This window comes from Anarrhichthys ocellatus, unplaced genomic scaffold (assembly GCF_004355925.1).
Source record: "Anarrhichthys ocellatus isolate YVR2014 unplaced genomic scaffold, GSC_Weel_1.0 scaffold57, whole genome shotgun sequence".
In the NCBI taxonomy this organism is placed as follows: Eukaryota; Metazoa; Chordata; class Actinopteri; order Perciformes; family Anarhichadidae; genus Anarrhichthys; species Anarrhichthys ocellatus.
In genome coordinates, this window is record NW_022280087.1 from 1204847 (window position 1) to 1218988 (window position 14142).

General features: G+C 41.5%; 1 protein-coding gene across 1 annotated transcript in view; it reads right to left on the bottom strand.

Moving 5' to 3' along the window:
* The window catches only part of col11a2 (collagen, type XI, alpha 2), a 51677-nt gene that overhangs the window by 3579 nt on the left and 33956 nt on the right, over positions 1-14142 (bottom strand). The window contains exons 21-56 of the mRNA XM_031871260.1: positions 14036-14089; positions 13072-13116; positions 12889-12942; positions 12708-12752; positions 11499-11552; positions 11346-11390; positions 11060-11113; positions 10870-10914; positions 10626-10679; positions 10387-10494; positions 9730-9783; positions 9585-9638; positions 9339-9383; positions 7155-7208; positions 6814-6858; positions 6604-6657; positions 6353-6406; positions 5792-5845; positions 5454-5651; positions 5253-5306; positions 4852-4959; positions 4643-4750; positions 4441-4494; positions 4238-4291; positions 3770-3877; positions 3569-3622; positions 3409-3462; positions 3070-3123; positions 2897-2950; positions 2696-2803; positions 2469-2522; positions 2216-2269; positions 2082-2135; positions 827-880; positions 379-486; positions 182-235 (exon numbers count right to left, since the gene is read on the bottom strand). Of these exons, the coding sequence (XP_031727120.1) occupies positions 182-235; positions 379-486; positions 827-880; positions 2082-2135; positions 2216-2269; positions 2469-2522; positions 2696-2803; positions 2897-2950; positions 3070-3123; positions 3409-3462; positions 3569-3622; positions 3770-3877; positions 4238-4291; positions 4441-4494; positions 4643-4750; positions 4852-4959; positions 5253-5306; positions 5454-5651; positions 5792-5845; positions 6353-6406; positions 6604-6657; positions 6814-6858; positions 7155-7208; positions 9339-9383; positions 9585-9638; positions 9730-9783; positions 10387-10494; positions 10626-10679; positions 10870-10914; positions 11060-11113; positions 11346-11390; positions 11499-11552; positions 12708-12752; positions 12889-12942; positions 13072-13116; positions 14036-14089 (2358 nt within the window). The remainder of the gene's footprint in view (positions 1-181; positions 236-378; positions 487-826; positions 881-2081; positions 2136-2215; positions 2270-2468; positions 2523-2695; positions 2804-2896; positions 2951-3069; positions 3124-3408; positions 3463-3568; positions 3623-3769; positions 3878-4237; positions 4292-4440; positions 4495-4642; positions 4751-4851; positions 4960-5252; positions 5307-5453; positions 5652-5791; positions 5846-6352; positions 6407-6603; positions 6658-6813; positions 6859-7154; positions 7209-9338; positions 9384-9584; positions 9639-9729; positions 9784-10386; positions 10495-10625; positions 10680-10869; positions 10915-11059; positions 11114-11345; positions 11391-11498; positions 11553-12707; positions 12753-12888; positions 12943-13071; positions 13117-14035; positions 14090-14142) is intronic.

The following is a 14142-nucleotide window of genomic DNA, read 5'->3' on the forward strand; positions in this document are numbered from 1 at the left end:
GAGAGAGAGAGAGAGAGAGAGAGAGAGAGAGAGAGAGAGAGAGAGAGGATGGGAGACAGGAAGAGGAAAGTAGGAGGATTGAGTGAGATGACAGTAGGTTGTGCAGACTACAGTTTGAACAAAACTAACTAGATGTCAGAGTAGATGTACACATGCAAGTAAAACGTCATTGTCATCTTACAATAGGTCCAGGTGGTCCTTTCTGTCCAGCAAGTCCTGGAGATCCTTGCTCCCCCTGAAACACGGTAAGCAAAACATTTAGCAGGCCGTCCAACACCCCATCCAACGAATAGTGTAGACATGAATATCACGTGTCCCTCCTGAAATAGTGCATCGCCTAGTAGTCAAATGAACAAATACATGAAAATCTTCACTGACCACTGATCCTGGGAGTCCTCTGAGGCCTTCTGTTCCTGGTTTTCCTGGTTGACCCTGGGGGCCGACGGGGCCGGTCTTTCCTGGGGGGCCGACAGAACCCGTGTCTCCCTGTAAATGATGATGACGAGAAACATGATTAAACATGTTTTTAAAAGTTATTCCATCCGTTACGGATCAGTAAACGTTATGTATCACAATTGCCGAATAAAAGAAGACGAGAAGAGAAGTTTGGTTAAATAAATCACATATCAAAGACATGTAAATGATTTTCAGAATAAAAGCAGAGTTAGTCATTTATCCTGGAATCACTGATGGAAAGTATCATCACCAGGAAGTGAGACAGTGATCTCATGTCAAAAAGGTAGAGTCATAGCACTTTAGTATTGTTTGCCACGCCTTTAATCTTTGACAGGGAGCTGAAAACGGTTCTAAAAAGCTCTGGACTCACCTTAGTTCCCTTCTCTCCCTGACGTCCCTCTGGTCCTCTTGTTCCAGCAGGGCCCTGGAAAATAAAACATTGAATATAATGAGGCCCTCTTCAGGCAAAAAGGTAAAAAGCATTAAATCAGATGTCTATATCATGTCAAGTTCTACGAACATAGACTTTATATTGTTAAGATAGAGCTGGGTAACCCGAAACAAGAAGCCAATAAACTCACAGGGGACAAGTGAAAGATATGACGACTAGACGGCTCTACAAAATGTGTAGAAGGAAGAAAAGGATAATAAGAAAAATATAATGAGAACAATCAGAAATCAGCTGTGGCCTGCATTTGGTGTCTATAAAAAGTCTCTTCAGTCGATCTCCACCTCGAATGTTCTTTGTATTGGTTTCCAGGCCTTTAACCAAAAGGCTTTTTAGATTGCTGTACTTTATAAAAGTACTTATCTTCTCTGGTTGCATACTTATGCTCAGAGACTCAGTCTTTCAGTTGTCTCTGTTAAAGCAACCACAGGAACAAGACAAACATTACACAACAAACATAGTGCTACACTTAATGAATGTTTTGATGTCATACACCTTATGAGTGGGACATTCCGTCATATTAGCACAATTGTATGTACCCTTCGATGGTCACTGACGCAAACTTTACTTTTTATTATTACTGGCGGGAATATGGCTACACACTCATCTGTCCTGTAAGGGCCCTCGTGAAACTGATCTCAGGAGGGCCAGAAAAAGCTTTGTTATTGTTTTTTTTGTTATGGAATTTGCTCAAAGAGTTTGTAGACTGTTTGTACAAAAGTTTGTTGTTTTTTGGCCACTGCCATCTTGGTTTTTTTTTTGCAACCAGAAGTAAAAACGACAGAGTGGACCTCAGTACAACCGAACACTGAATGAAGACATATTTTAGGCGACCAAAATGTTATAGTTAACTTTCGCAAAGTGAAAACACTGTGAAAGTCTGTTTGACTCTAAATGGAGCATAACTTACTAAATGAACATCATGCTGTATTGAAGAAGACTTGAAACTAAAGATTGAGAACATAAACTCATGTTTACAATGTTTACTGAGGTAATAAATCAATAGAGAAGTAGAGTCATTTTCTCATGGACTTCTATACAACCAGACTAAGGCACTTCTGCATTGGCTTCACTTTTCAGAGCTGGAGTCTACTCCGAAGCTTGATAAATAAAAATGTTTTCAGGTGAGAATAAAAATAAATTTAGTAAAATAATCTGATGAGGATGGTGACCTTACCCTCTTTCCTAGGGGGCCGGGAGGTCCGTTCTCACCAGAAGGTCCGGGGGAGCCCTGCAGTAGGAGCCAGAAAGAACAGATTGAGAACACTGAGGCAGTTTGACGTCACTCACATATCTGCATTGTTGACTTACAGATTCTCCTGATTCACCATCTTCTCCTCTCTCTCCCTTGGCACCATCTTGACCCTGAAAGCAAATTGAATGCAGCCTTTAAAACCAGGAAAAGACAACACTTATGCCTTACTGTGATATCCAAAATCTAAGATAATATGTGCTCTCATATCACAATATCAGTATAATATCGATACATTGTCCACAGTGGGGCAATGTATCAGTATCAGCAATGTAAGATGCTGACATGGATTTTTCAAAAAAGGGTACTCACTCTGGGTCCAAGCTCACCAGGGGGACCAGGATCACCAGGGAAACCAACAGGACCCTGAAGTTAGAGACAAAAACAAACCTCTAGATTTATGGCAATAAAGTCAAGAGGAAGAAGAATTTAGAGATAAAATCACTTGTTCCTTCTGCAGTGGAGTCTACGTTCATTGATCTGTGTGTAGATGTATTTGTGTGTGTTTGTTTGTGTGCAGTTCGTTGTGGGTGTCATACAGGGTTTCCTTTGGGTCCGTCATCTCCAGGTCCTCCTCGTCCTCCAGCAAGTCCAGCAGTTCCAGGTTGTCCGGATTCGCCCTTCTCTCCGCGCTCTCCACGAGGACCCTGCCAACAGGAGCACAGGACTCTTCGTTAACTCATGGAGGCCATTAACCAATCAGTAAAGGGTTAGTCAGGGCCAGTCACTCAGTCACTCACCTTCTTTCCTAGCTCCCCTACGATTCCAGGTGGTCCGCCCTCACCAGGCTCTCCCTGTGGAGCAAACAGTATTTATTCTAGTTTCAGGAAGTCTTTATTTCTGCGGACGCCATCAAACTCATACAGAAAAAGCGCTTTGATGTTAGCAAAACAAAATGTATGTATCTCTGCACCTTCTCTCCAATAGATCCAGGATTACCCAAACCACCAGGAGGACCTTGAGGACCCTGAAAAACACACACAGAAACGTGAAACAAAACGATTAAATAATTCACATCAAATTGGTTATTATCAGCAAAAAGAAGAGCGACTTCGCTTTTTTACTTACCTACCCAACAATAACTTGTTAGATCAGGATGCTAAGAAATTTTATAGAATCATTTTGCAGAATCTGTTTAACTAACCAACCATGGCGTGGTGGTTTGTGGGACTTTTGCTGTTCCTGAAGCAATCTCATTCAACATGCTACCACTGACAGGCAGTCAGTACAAATAAGAGCTGTGATCACTCACGTCAGCACCGTTGGGTCCAGCGGGGCCACGGGGTCCTGGGGGACCTGGAGGACCCTGGACACACAAAGAGGCTCACGCTTTAATCATCCTTTATGATGTCATTGGGATGAAATTAGTCACTGAGTCATTATGACTGATATCATGTATTTCTGAGACTCACCAGAGGTCCGACATCTCCTGTCTCTCCCTTCTCACCTGGTGGTCCTGGCAATCCCTGCAGAGCAGAAGTGAAAGTTTAGTTAAGCTGAGCAACTTAGCGCAAGAAAGTAGCTCGAACTTCCTCTAAACATTTATATAAAAGTCTAAAATGACGATTCGAGTGACAGTTCCTCTGAAGTGAGCATTGTGGCTTTTATTTTACCTGCAATCCGATGGGTCCTGGGGCTCCTGGGAATCCTCTGGTTCCTTCGTCACCTTTAGTTCCAAATGGCCCCTGCTGGCCCCTTGGTCCAAGCTCTCCATCAGCACCCTGCACCACAGAAGAAGAAGAGCATGATAGCGATTGAATGTTCAGTAGTGATCGGTGTCGTGTTTGTACTGTTTTTTCCCATTCAGCTAAACCCTTTATCCTACTGATAGCTCCTGTATGATGCAACATACAGCTTTCTTTCTTAAGTATTTTATATCCTGGTTGGTTTGGAATAAAGAACTGAGTTTGTAGCATGAGCAGTGACACCCACTATATCTTAACAAATAGGGAGTGCCAGCTAGAAACTCATCTGGCACCAAATGCAGCCAACTGCAGGTTCATGCAATCAGGAACAAGTGCAACCAAGTGGAACTGCAAACTGTCTGATTTTGTCTTCAAAGTGTTCAAGTCTGTACTTACAGCAGGACCAGGCTGACCGACAGGACCCATTGGCCCGGGTGGACCAGGAGGACCCTACCAACAAACACAAGACAAGCACACACACAATGAGCAAACCAGCAATAATACGATAAACAGCATTGTTTCAGTTTCATAAATTAGATCCTGATCATTTTCCTTCACAAATAAATCTTTCGGGCTCGATGCACGTCAGCGTCACTCACATGCTCTCCTTTTCCTCCCTTGGCGCCCTTCTGCCCATGCTCTCCAACCTCACCCTGCACCGAGCAAGAAACATCACGTTACAGCAAAGAAGCAATGTAAACAAAGCCCTGAAATGAATGATCCCCTGCTAAGAGCAGGCGGGAATAACAAGGTAACCAAGGTGTTTTTTAAAAGGACATGTTGGTATGAAGAGTTACTGGCCTTGTCGCCGTCCTCTCCGGATATTCCAGGTGATCCTGCAGGGCCAGGCAGACCCACGGGACCCTGCACTCCATCACGACCGGCCGGGCCGATGGGACCTTTCTCACCCTTAGCAGGAGAAAAAGAATAAAGAGGAGAATCAATAGTTAAATCTCAGTTAAATTAAAAATGATGAGTCAAATACACATTGGATAAACCAGAATACTCACAGGAATTCCCTTCTCTCCAGATGATCCAGGAGGCCCCTGAGGGCCTGGTCTGCCAGGAGGTCCAACAGGTCCAGCAGTACCAGCTAGCCCCCTCTCACCAGGAGACCCCTAGAGAGGTCCAACATCACAAAGACAGTACCGATTACAGCAGGTAGTCATTGAGTGAATACTTCATTCTTTTGAATAGAATGAGATATATTGTTATTACAAAGTCAAACTATTTCATTATCACATCCCATATTGACCTGTAAAATAAATAGCAAGAAACAAATAAACATTTGTATTGATCTAACTCAAAGTAATTAATCCTATAGTACTTTAAGGGCGGGCTGGCTAGATAGTACTGTGTTGTTTTATTAAATAAGTTGGAGTTCGGGTTTTGGTTTTGGTTTGAAACGTACAGCGGGTCCAGGAGGTCCGGCAGGTCCTTCACTTCCCTTCAGTCCTCCACCTCCCTGCAAGAAAAGATAAGAAAGGATTAATCAGTGATCTTTCACCTAACCTCTACTCGACTCTTTACTCCAAGGGTCAATCTACTGCTATCAAACTGATCGAGATAAGAATGAAGATCTGTATGCAGTATTTGTCTAGGTCATACTCACAGGGGTTCCAGGTAGTCCTCTCTCCCCAGGGAAGCCTCTTAGTCCCGGTGGCCCGTCTTTACCGGGGCCTCCGGAGGGTCCAGGGTCTCCCTTGGTGCCCTCCTTCCCTGAGGGACCAGAAAGTCCCTGCTCTCCAGGTGGACCTAGGGGTCCAGGGTGGCCACGCTCGCCCATTGGGCCGGTCTCTCCTGATGGACCCTGAGAAGATGGAGATAGAGGGGCCACAGAGGGGAAGAAGATGTTGGGAGAAAAGAGGACACGTTGTGTTGTTATGGAAACTGATGTGGTCTACTGTATCAGTAAAGAGAAAAGTCTGCACCATGATTGGAAAAACTCACCTGAGGTCCAACGACTCCAGGAGGTCCAGGTGGACCCACCTTACCTTGGAAGCCCTGGAGGAGAGAAATTCAGTTAGCAAAAAAATCTACAAGAATATTGATATCTAAAGAAAGTTGGATCGGTACAGTGATCTTTGGGCTTAATTGAGATCAAACAAACTACAACGGATGTCTAAGAGTATAAGAAATGATCTGAAAATATCTGAAGCAGTGTGACTGCATCTATGAATACAAATTAGAAAACCTGCTATCTCACTTAATGCTAGTTAATTTATTCATTCACGACATTTACGACAAATCCTCATCGGGTATATTTTTGAGTGACTGGAATCAGAGTAAAAGTCTTAAACTCATCAGTTTAAACAGGTGCAACATCTTTAAGGGGAGACACTGCAGCAGTTGCTTACTTGCATTAAGACAATTATCTTTTGTATTTTAAGTTTTCCCGAAATGTTATGTTTAAATATGCAAATAAGGCACTATCCAATGTTAACTTTTGGTGATTTTAGGAGAAATCTACAGACTCAAATAGACAAAGTGTAGTAAAAAAATACAACTTACAACTTCTCCTCTCTGCCCAGGATGTCCAGGCAGCCCGTCCTTTCCTGGTGGTCCCTGTAGGATCAATCAACCATCATTTATCAATTAAACCTCCACCTTAAGAGAGCTACAAGCAATAGAGAACATCAAACCCAAGACCATGCTGGAAGAATGTACTTCAATTCTCTTATACACAGCCAAGAGATACCACCCTGACTATACAGTATCTACACTCTGGTATTAATGCAACTGGTATCAAAACATGTTCTTACAGGAGGTCCCTTTGGTCCAGGGAAACCATTGGCTCCCTGAGGTCCGGGCAATCCCTGGTGAGACAACAACACATGTTATAATTACAACATATAACAATTCCCAATTGAGCCATTTAGTGTCTTACAAATATCGCAGCACAGATTTGAATGTAAGCAAAGTGCGACACAGTCCGACATGCTTTTTTACTGTAACGTAAATGAAGCGCTCACCCTCTCTCCAAGAGGACCAGGAGGGCCATCACTTCCCGAAGTTCCCTACCAGGCCACAAAACAACAGCACAGGAAACAACAAATGAGGTTTTGGATCACAAACTATTGTTCTTTAATGTCTTTTGCTTCTAGAAATGGACTTCAATCCGATTAAGAGCCAGGGCATTTTGAGATGTAAAGAAGTTTGCTAAAGACAAGCCTTTTGCAAATTCAAATTGTGAGATTGTTATGAGTTATTAAATAAATACATCTAAATATAAACACCAATAATCATCACCATAATGGCTCTCACATAGCACATGTATCAGTACAATCTGGATAAATTCACTGCCTAGACAAACCTTTGCTCCGGATTTCCCAGTCGTGCCCCTCGGCCCTCTCTGCCCTCTGGGGCCCTGATGGGTACAACAGTAAGCAGCATTAGTAGAAAGTGATTCTCTCTGCGATCACCTCGATGTTTGTCAGTTTTAAATGACTGTTTTTCTTATTTGCTTTGGCTCAATTCTTGAACAGGAATTCAAATCTCTCAATAATGAGTTTGTTGTTCACAACACATTTCGATATCTTATTAATTTTAAGCCAATTGCACATGTTTTGCCACAAGTGTGCAAAAGACAAAGTGCAATTGTCTAATTTGCACAATAGAGTGCTGCAGGGACGACATATTTTTTCTGAGTTAGCGTCTCAGAAGCTATTGGGATATTTGCAGAAAATAAGCTCATTGGCAAACAGATGTTTATGATACTTATACGTTTTACAAAACGTTAAATCCTCTTCAGCTTGTGTTAACCGCAGACCTCATTTCAGGCATCTAACCAAAAACCCACTAAAAAAACCTCGAGTTTGAGACGAGGGAACCGGAAATACAGACACGCCGACTCATTTCTGGGTTTTAAGACTCATTCCTGCAGCACTCTGTAACCAACTGCATATGGCGTGCTGATCAAAACCTTTTGTTGGCATGCATGTCATTTTGTGACACATTTTCGGTTGATTGTATATAACTACACACGTAAATGTACTGCATACATGCAAATATTCATATCCTTTTTTCTGTGTATTGCACAGTATTAACTTTTACCAATAAACTTTTACCTTCTGTTGAGATGGGGATCTTAAAATCTCTAAAGTCAGTCATGTACGTTTTATTTCTTTCTCTCCGTGTTTATTTTTCTTTCTTACTGTTATGTCGTAGATTTTTGTTCTTATTATAAATGATTTTATTGTTTCTGTTTTTACCATGTAAAGTGTCTTTGAGTGCCTTTTAAAGCGCTATATAAATAAAATGTATTATTATTATTATTATTATTATTATTATTAAAGCTCAGTGTGAGAGACAGTAGTATTAAGCTAGATAACACGGACATTCTTGTATAGAACAGTTGGAAGTCAGTGTCAACTAATAGTAGAACAAAATTATATTAGATTTGTATATTAGAATCATCTTCATGGTTGACTGCCAGGTGAAAAAACATACAAACATTTTGACCTAGTATGGCCTACATTATGACAAAATAACCAATTTATTGACTTAATAACTAGGTTTTGAAGCGTGAATGAAATGTTTCGGGTGAGTTACTACATTTTGCAGACATGACATGTTGTGCTGTCCCATGACACAGCTGTGACCATTGCACTTACAGTTTAGAGAATGTTAAGAACAGGGGCGTTTCTAGGATTGAAAGAAAGGGGGGGCTTAGCCCCAAGGTGAGTGGCATGTTTGCGCGATTTGTTTTTGGGGCCCATTTGGGGCCGTGGATATCCATTGTTTCAGACAGTTCATAGATTGGTTCAATCAGAAAGAGTGTGATTTTGCTCTGTAGTTTTGCTTGCATTCAGTATATGATAACACAAGAGACAGAATTTCAGGGTCATAGTGAAATTTGACAACACAAATATGAACTTTTCTCAAATAAAGAATATCCGCGTCACTCCCAAATCCTAATTCTTAAAGGGACCGCACACATTGGATGGAGAATGGACCTGACAGTGTCAACTTTATATCGTTAAGTATGATGATAGGCTGTTGGATTGTAATTTGAAGGGGGAGAAAACATACAAACCAGAACGCACGCACATATGTAGCATGTTAGAGTTATAAATAACTTGTCCATGTGAGAAACAATAGTTTATTTTGATGACATCACCAAAATAAAAATATATATATTTTTTTCTAATAGGCCTAACGATGCCCCTGGTTAAGAATGTTTCAATAATTGAGCCAAAGCGATTGAGGAAAAACTGCAATCACACCGGTCCTTAAAGAATAACTTAACACTCCCTGAAGGTCTTTTTTTTTAAACTTCTCACTGGCTTGAAACTTCCAGCCAGAGAGGGCAGTGAAACTCTGCTTTTCAGCAAAATTATAAGTTACTCTTTTATACCACTAGCAGACAAAAGTAACAGTTTTTGTCCGTCTGTGCTTAACAGCTTGAGTGGAAGAAAGATCAAAGACAATCATCCTCGGAGCAGAATAGCTTTTACACACTGACTGAAAGAACGAATGGATAAATGTGAAATGGTACCGTTGGTCCTCTTTGTCCTCTTGGTCCTGATTTGCCGCCAAGACCCTGAAAAAACAAACAAACAAAAACTGTGCATTACTGACTATATAACAGGATTGATCAGTCCAGGGTATCTGTGAAGAGATAATGAATCAGCTACATCATTTGACACGGTCAGTATCACTTGAACACTTGACAACTGAAAGCTTTAAAAAGCAGAAAAGGCTGACTAGAGAAGAAAAACCTTCCACAGAACCGTTGACTTACCCTTGTTCCCTTCTCGCCGTTTGAGCCGGGGAATCCTGGGAATCCAAGAGATCCCTAAAAAAAGAAATCAACATCTCAGCATCAGCACCGGGATGAAGAACTGAGTCAGGGAGGACGACTGAAGCCGTATGTGTGTTTCTCCTACCTTGGGTCCTTGTCTTCCGGGATATCCAGGAAGTCCTGGTACACCAAGTTTACCCTGAAATCACATGATGACCTCATTAATCCGGATCGTTAACTTGGGTGCGTCACAACATCTGTAATTGTGTTTAGAAATGACCAACCTGCTATACAACAATGACAATTTGCTCAAATTCAGAAATATATGTCAGAATATGAAGAGTAAATGAGAATTGGCTGATTTGTGCCCAGGTGTGCTGCAGTCATATTAACAAAAGAAATAACGGCAAAATGTAAAAAGTTTAGTCGCAGCAACAAATGCAAAAAAGAAAACACTTAGGTGGAAATGCATGCATGTTTCATTCAAATATTCTAAATATAAAAAATACTGTAAATTCCATGTGAAAATGTCCCGTTTCACTCAAGTGCACATACCACCACAAGAGAGCAGCACAGCACAGTGATAGTTCTGCCTAATGTCTTGTCAAAGAGGAGGCCTCACCCTAGTTGTTATGAAAATGGGGACATCTGAGGGGAAATATCAGCATTTGCAAAACAAAAACCTGAAATCCAGTTCACTTTCAGTAAATAATACATTAAGCAGGAAATGATGCTCCTTAAAATATCAGTGACCTATCTCACAGGAGTAAATGCAAGCGTGTCTTGATTGAACCGGTTGTACCTTCTCTCCAACCAGTCCAAGTGGTCCGAGCTCACCGGGGGGTCCGACGCGACCCTTTGGCCCCTCTGGACCATCCTCTCCTCTGGGCCCTGATACTCCAAGCTCCCCCTGTCAGCAGGAGACAAAGCAAAACTATAAAGATACAAAGTGACAAGGAGAAAGTCAATCAATCCTTCATTCATCAATCATTCTATTAATCAACTGATAAACCAACCAGTTACTCCATCAATCCATCTTACCCTATCTCCTTTGACACCAAAATCTCCCTTAATTCCAGGGAAACCATCTTCTCCCTAGAAACGCAAGAAAACAGAAAACATACAGAACATATTCAGTAACATATTATATAAACCTGTTACTGATTTGAACTCAAGATCATTTTAGACATATATTAGTGCTAAAAATGTACACTAACAACTTGTGATTTAAGTGAAGGGTATTCCTTGAGTGAGTGGAAGTATTAAACTGTGACAAATCACTTACCTTCTCTCCCTTGTGGCCTTTCAGTCCACGGATTCCTTGACCTCCCTGCAATTAAAGCGTGGCATAATCAATACACTGACATGCTAAGGAATATGCAAGCCATGTGGTGGTTCAGTTTATTTGCACATGCAATACAAAATCCCCCAAAAAGCAAAAAGTGATTTGACCATTTTGCTGTAACTGGACTGACCTTGATGCCACGAGGGCCAGGATAGCCGACACCACCCTGGGGACCGTTGGGACCCTTGAGAAGATCAAAGAATGAAGGACGAGTTAACACAATAAACACCTTAAAGTAAGGATGTTGAATGTCATCTTTATGACTACAAGACTTTCCTGTAAATGTGCATTTTAATCAAACTCTTTCATGTAATGTGTTTCTTCTATTAGGAGTCTCATGTTGAGTTGGTGACTGCAGTCTGTTAGATGGAAGAGAAGGCACCCGGTGTGATGGGGTGTGTATGATTGACACCCACCTGGTTTCCTTTGGTACCAGAAGGCCCCTCCTTTCCTGGGTGACCCTGAGAAGGCAAGACAGAGAGCTCAGGAAGGGCATCCAGTGTCGGTGGATTTAACTTAATTCAGTTTCAATGACATAAACGAAGAAAGAAAGGAAGAGGCGAACATACAGGAGGGCCATCGGCTCCAGGCATTCCTGGCAGACCCGGTTTTCCTGTGGGACCCTGGAGGAGAAGACATGTGGTCATGAATGAGAGTCCAGAGAGTGCTGCACCTGAAACAGGTTGGTTAGTGCCATAAAACACCACAAGAAGAGTAAGTTGTGCTAAAAAAAACTGTGCAGCTGCCAGGCTGACAATTCTCTGTCACACAGAGAACGATGTGTTATTCCAATGTAACTGCAGAGTTACTTGAAGTGCCATTATCAGTCGGTAGACTTTTGTTTTACCCTTAGACAGAGCCAGGCTAGCTGTTTCCCTTTGTTCCAAGTCTTTATGCTAAGCTAAGCTAATCAGCTGCTAGCTGTAGCTTCATATTTAATGAATTGAAAAATGAATTTAATGAATGTGCTATCGACCTTCTCATCTAACTATCGACAAGAAGGCAAATAACCATAGTGCACAAAATGAACATAACTTTAAAAGTCTAACAGAGATGCATGAATAAAGAATAATCATCAAGAGACTCTCCACGTCCCTTAATGTTTTAACAATCCTGAATGATGAGATATGACATACAGTGCATGTTATGAGACATCTAATCCAATCTACTGTTTTGAGTAAAACTGAAGTTAGTATAGTTATGGTTACAGACTCTCTCTCCACTTCAATACACTCGTATTTTGAGCGTGATTTATTTCCCTCAAAAAAGACAGAAAGCCCAATTAACAAAGTTAAAGATGAACTTGACTGATAGCATTATTTATTTAAAAAAAAATTATTTTCTATAGATATCGCGACAATATCGTCACGTGTATTCCTTTGACCACGATAACCTTCGTGCAGATCTGATATCGTGACAGCCCTAGTACCAGGACGTGTAAATAAACGATAAAATTATGACAGATCTTTAAAGAATCTCTGCGCCTCCCATCACACTGCAACTGTGAGACTCTCCCAAACTGGTATCCTCCTGGTTTTCACTTTTGTAATATCCTTCAATCCCTGCATTATGTGTCACTCCACTATTTGTTTCTCTATAGAAGAAATAAAACAAATTGAGGATGCAGAATGCTCTCCACACAATGGGATATTGGATGTCCTGCTTTCTCATTCACATCTCTATCCGGTAAAACCAATAAGTCATTCTGTAGAACTGTGCCTTGTTATATATACTGTATGTCCCTGACCAAGTTAATGTTAACCGCTTAGTTTTCTTACTTTCTCTCCCGGGGGTCCGAGGGCTCCTTGAGGTCCTGCCATTCCCTGCAAAATGAATGGATGGATGAATACACATCGTCAACATTACTGTTTCCTTTTAGTTTGTGTGTATGCACAATTACTGAGTGAAAGAAGTTAATATCATGAGTCTGTGATAGTGGGCAGCTGTCCTCCGTCTCACCTGAGTTCCTGAGGTTCCCTGCTGACCTGGAGGTCCTGGCTCTCCTTGGGGACCCTGAGAGACAGAGAGAAGATAACATGATGACAAAGGTTTTGCGATCAAGTTTTGTGATACTGTAATTATCTGCTGATTCTTAAGTACGAGGTTACATGATAACATGGTAGATAAGATAGTGACACTGACCAAGTTTCCCTTGGGACCGTGGGGCCCGTCATTCCCTCGTACACCCTGAGAATCAAAGAGGATGAACAGAGAAAAGTCTGAATGGAACTCTGAACGAAATGTATGTCAACCATTCACAGAATAGATAACAATTCTAAACACTTCAAACACATTTGCTTCTAATAATAACGATGAACAGCATAAAGCCTAAAGCATTTCTCTGCTCCTGAGGGAGCTGTGAGAAGTCTGATGAATGCCCTCAAGGGATGTTACTTGAGCTAGTGTTGGTTGGGGCTGAAGAAGTTTGAAAATGAAAAACTCTGGAGGTGTGGAGTTAGGTAGAAGTGAGCTTACCGGACCTCTGTAGCCCGTTCCTCATAGCAACTCAAAGCTACATTAGCTGCTAGTTGCTGTTAACCATATTTTATTGTCTATTTTAATATTTTTCTATTTTAAAATGATGTCTTGATTATGTGTAGCATACTTGGCAATAAACGATTCTGATTCTGAATTACTAGCATTAATCTTCGACTGAACTGGCAGAGGTTGAGTTGCATTGTGGGAAATGCAGGCACCAGGCTTTGACAAGGAAGAAATATATGTGGAATAAAAATGACAAATGTCTGCTGCATTGTAGCTTTTGATCGGTGATTCAGACATGTTATCGTAGTGCAATGCTAACTCTGTGGAGTACTCTTTTAAGGGCAGACCACAACCAGTGTACAAAAACAACTCTAGGACAAATAAATATATGAGTGTCAAATGGATACTTGGCTGCCTAAATCCTGGGTGTCTTGTTATTGTTTTGAGGTGAGTGTGGGACCGTTGCATGGTCATTTTTAGATTACTGGATATCCCCGTCTTTATATCAGGTCACAGAGCGTGGTTTCAGGAGGTGCTGTGGGAGCTCAGTGGGCACAGCGGGACAAAACAATGCAGCTAAAATAACAGCAGCACAGTGCGGTTTGAAATTGTTTTTACTCACAGGAGGTCCAGAGATTCCAGGAGGACCTTTGGGTCCGAGCAAACCACGAGGTCCCTAGAAACACACACACACACACACACACACACACACACACACACACACACACA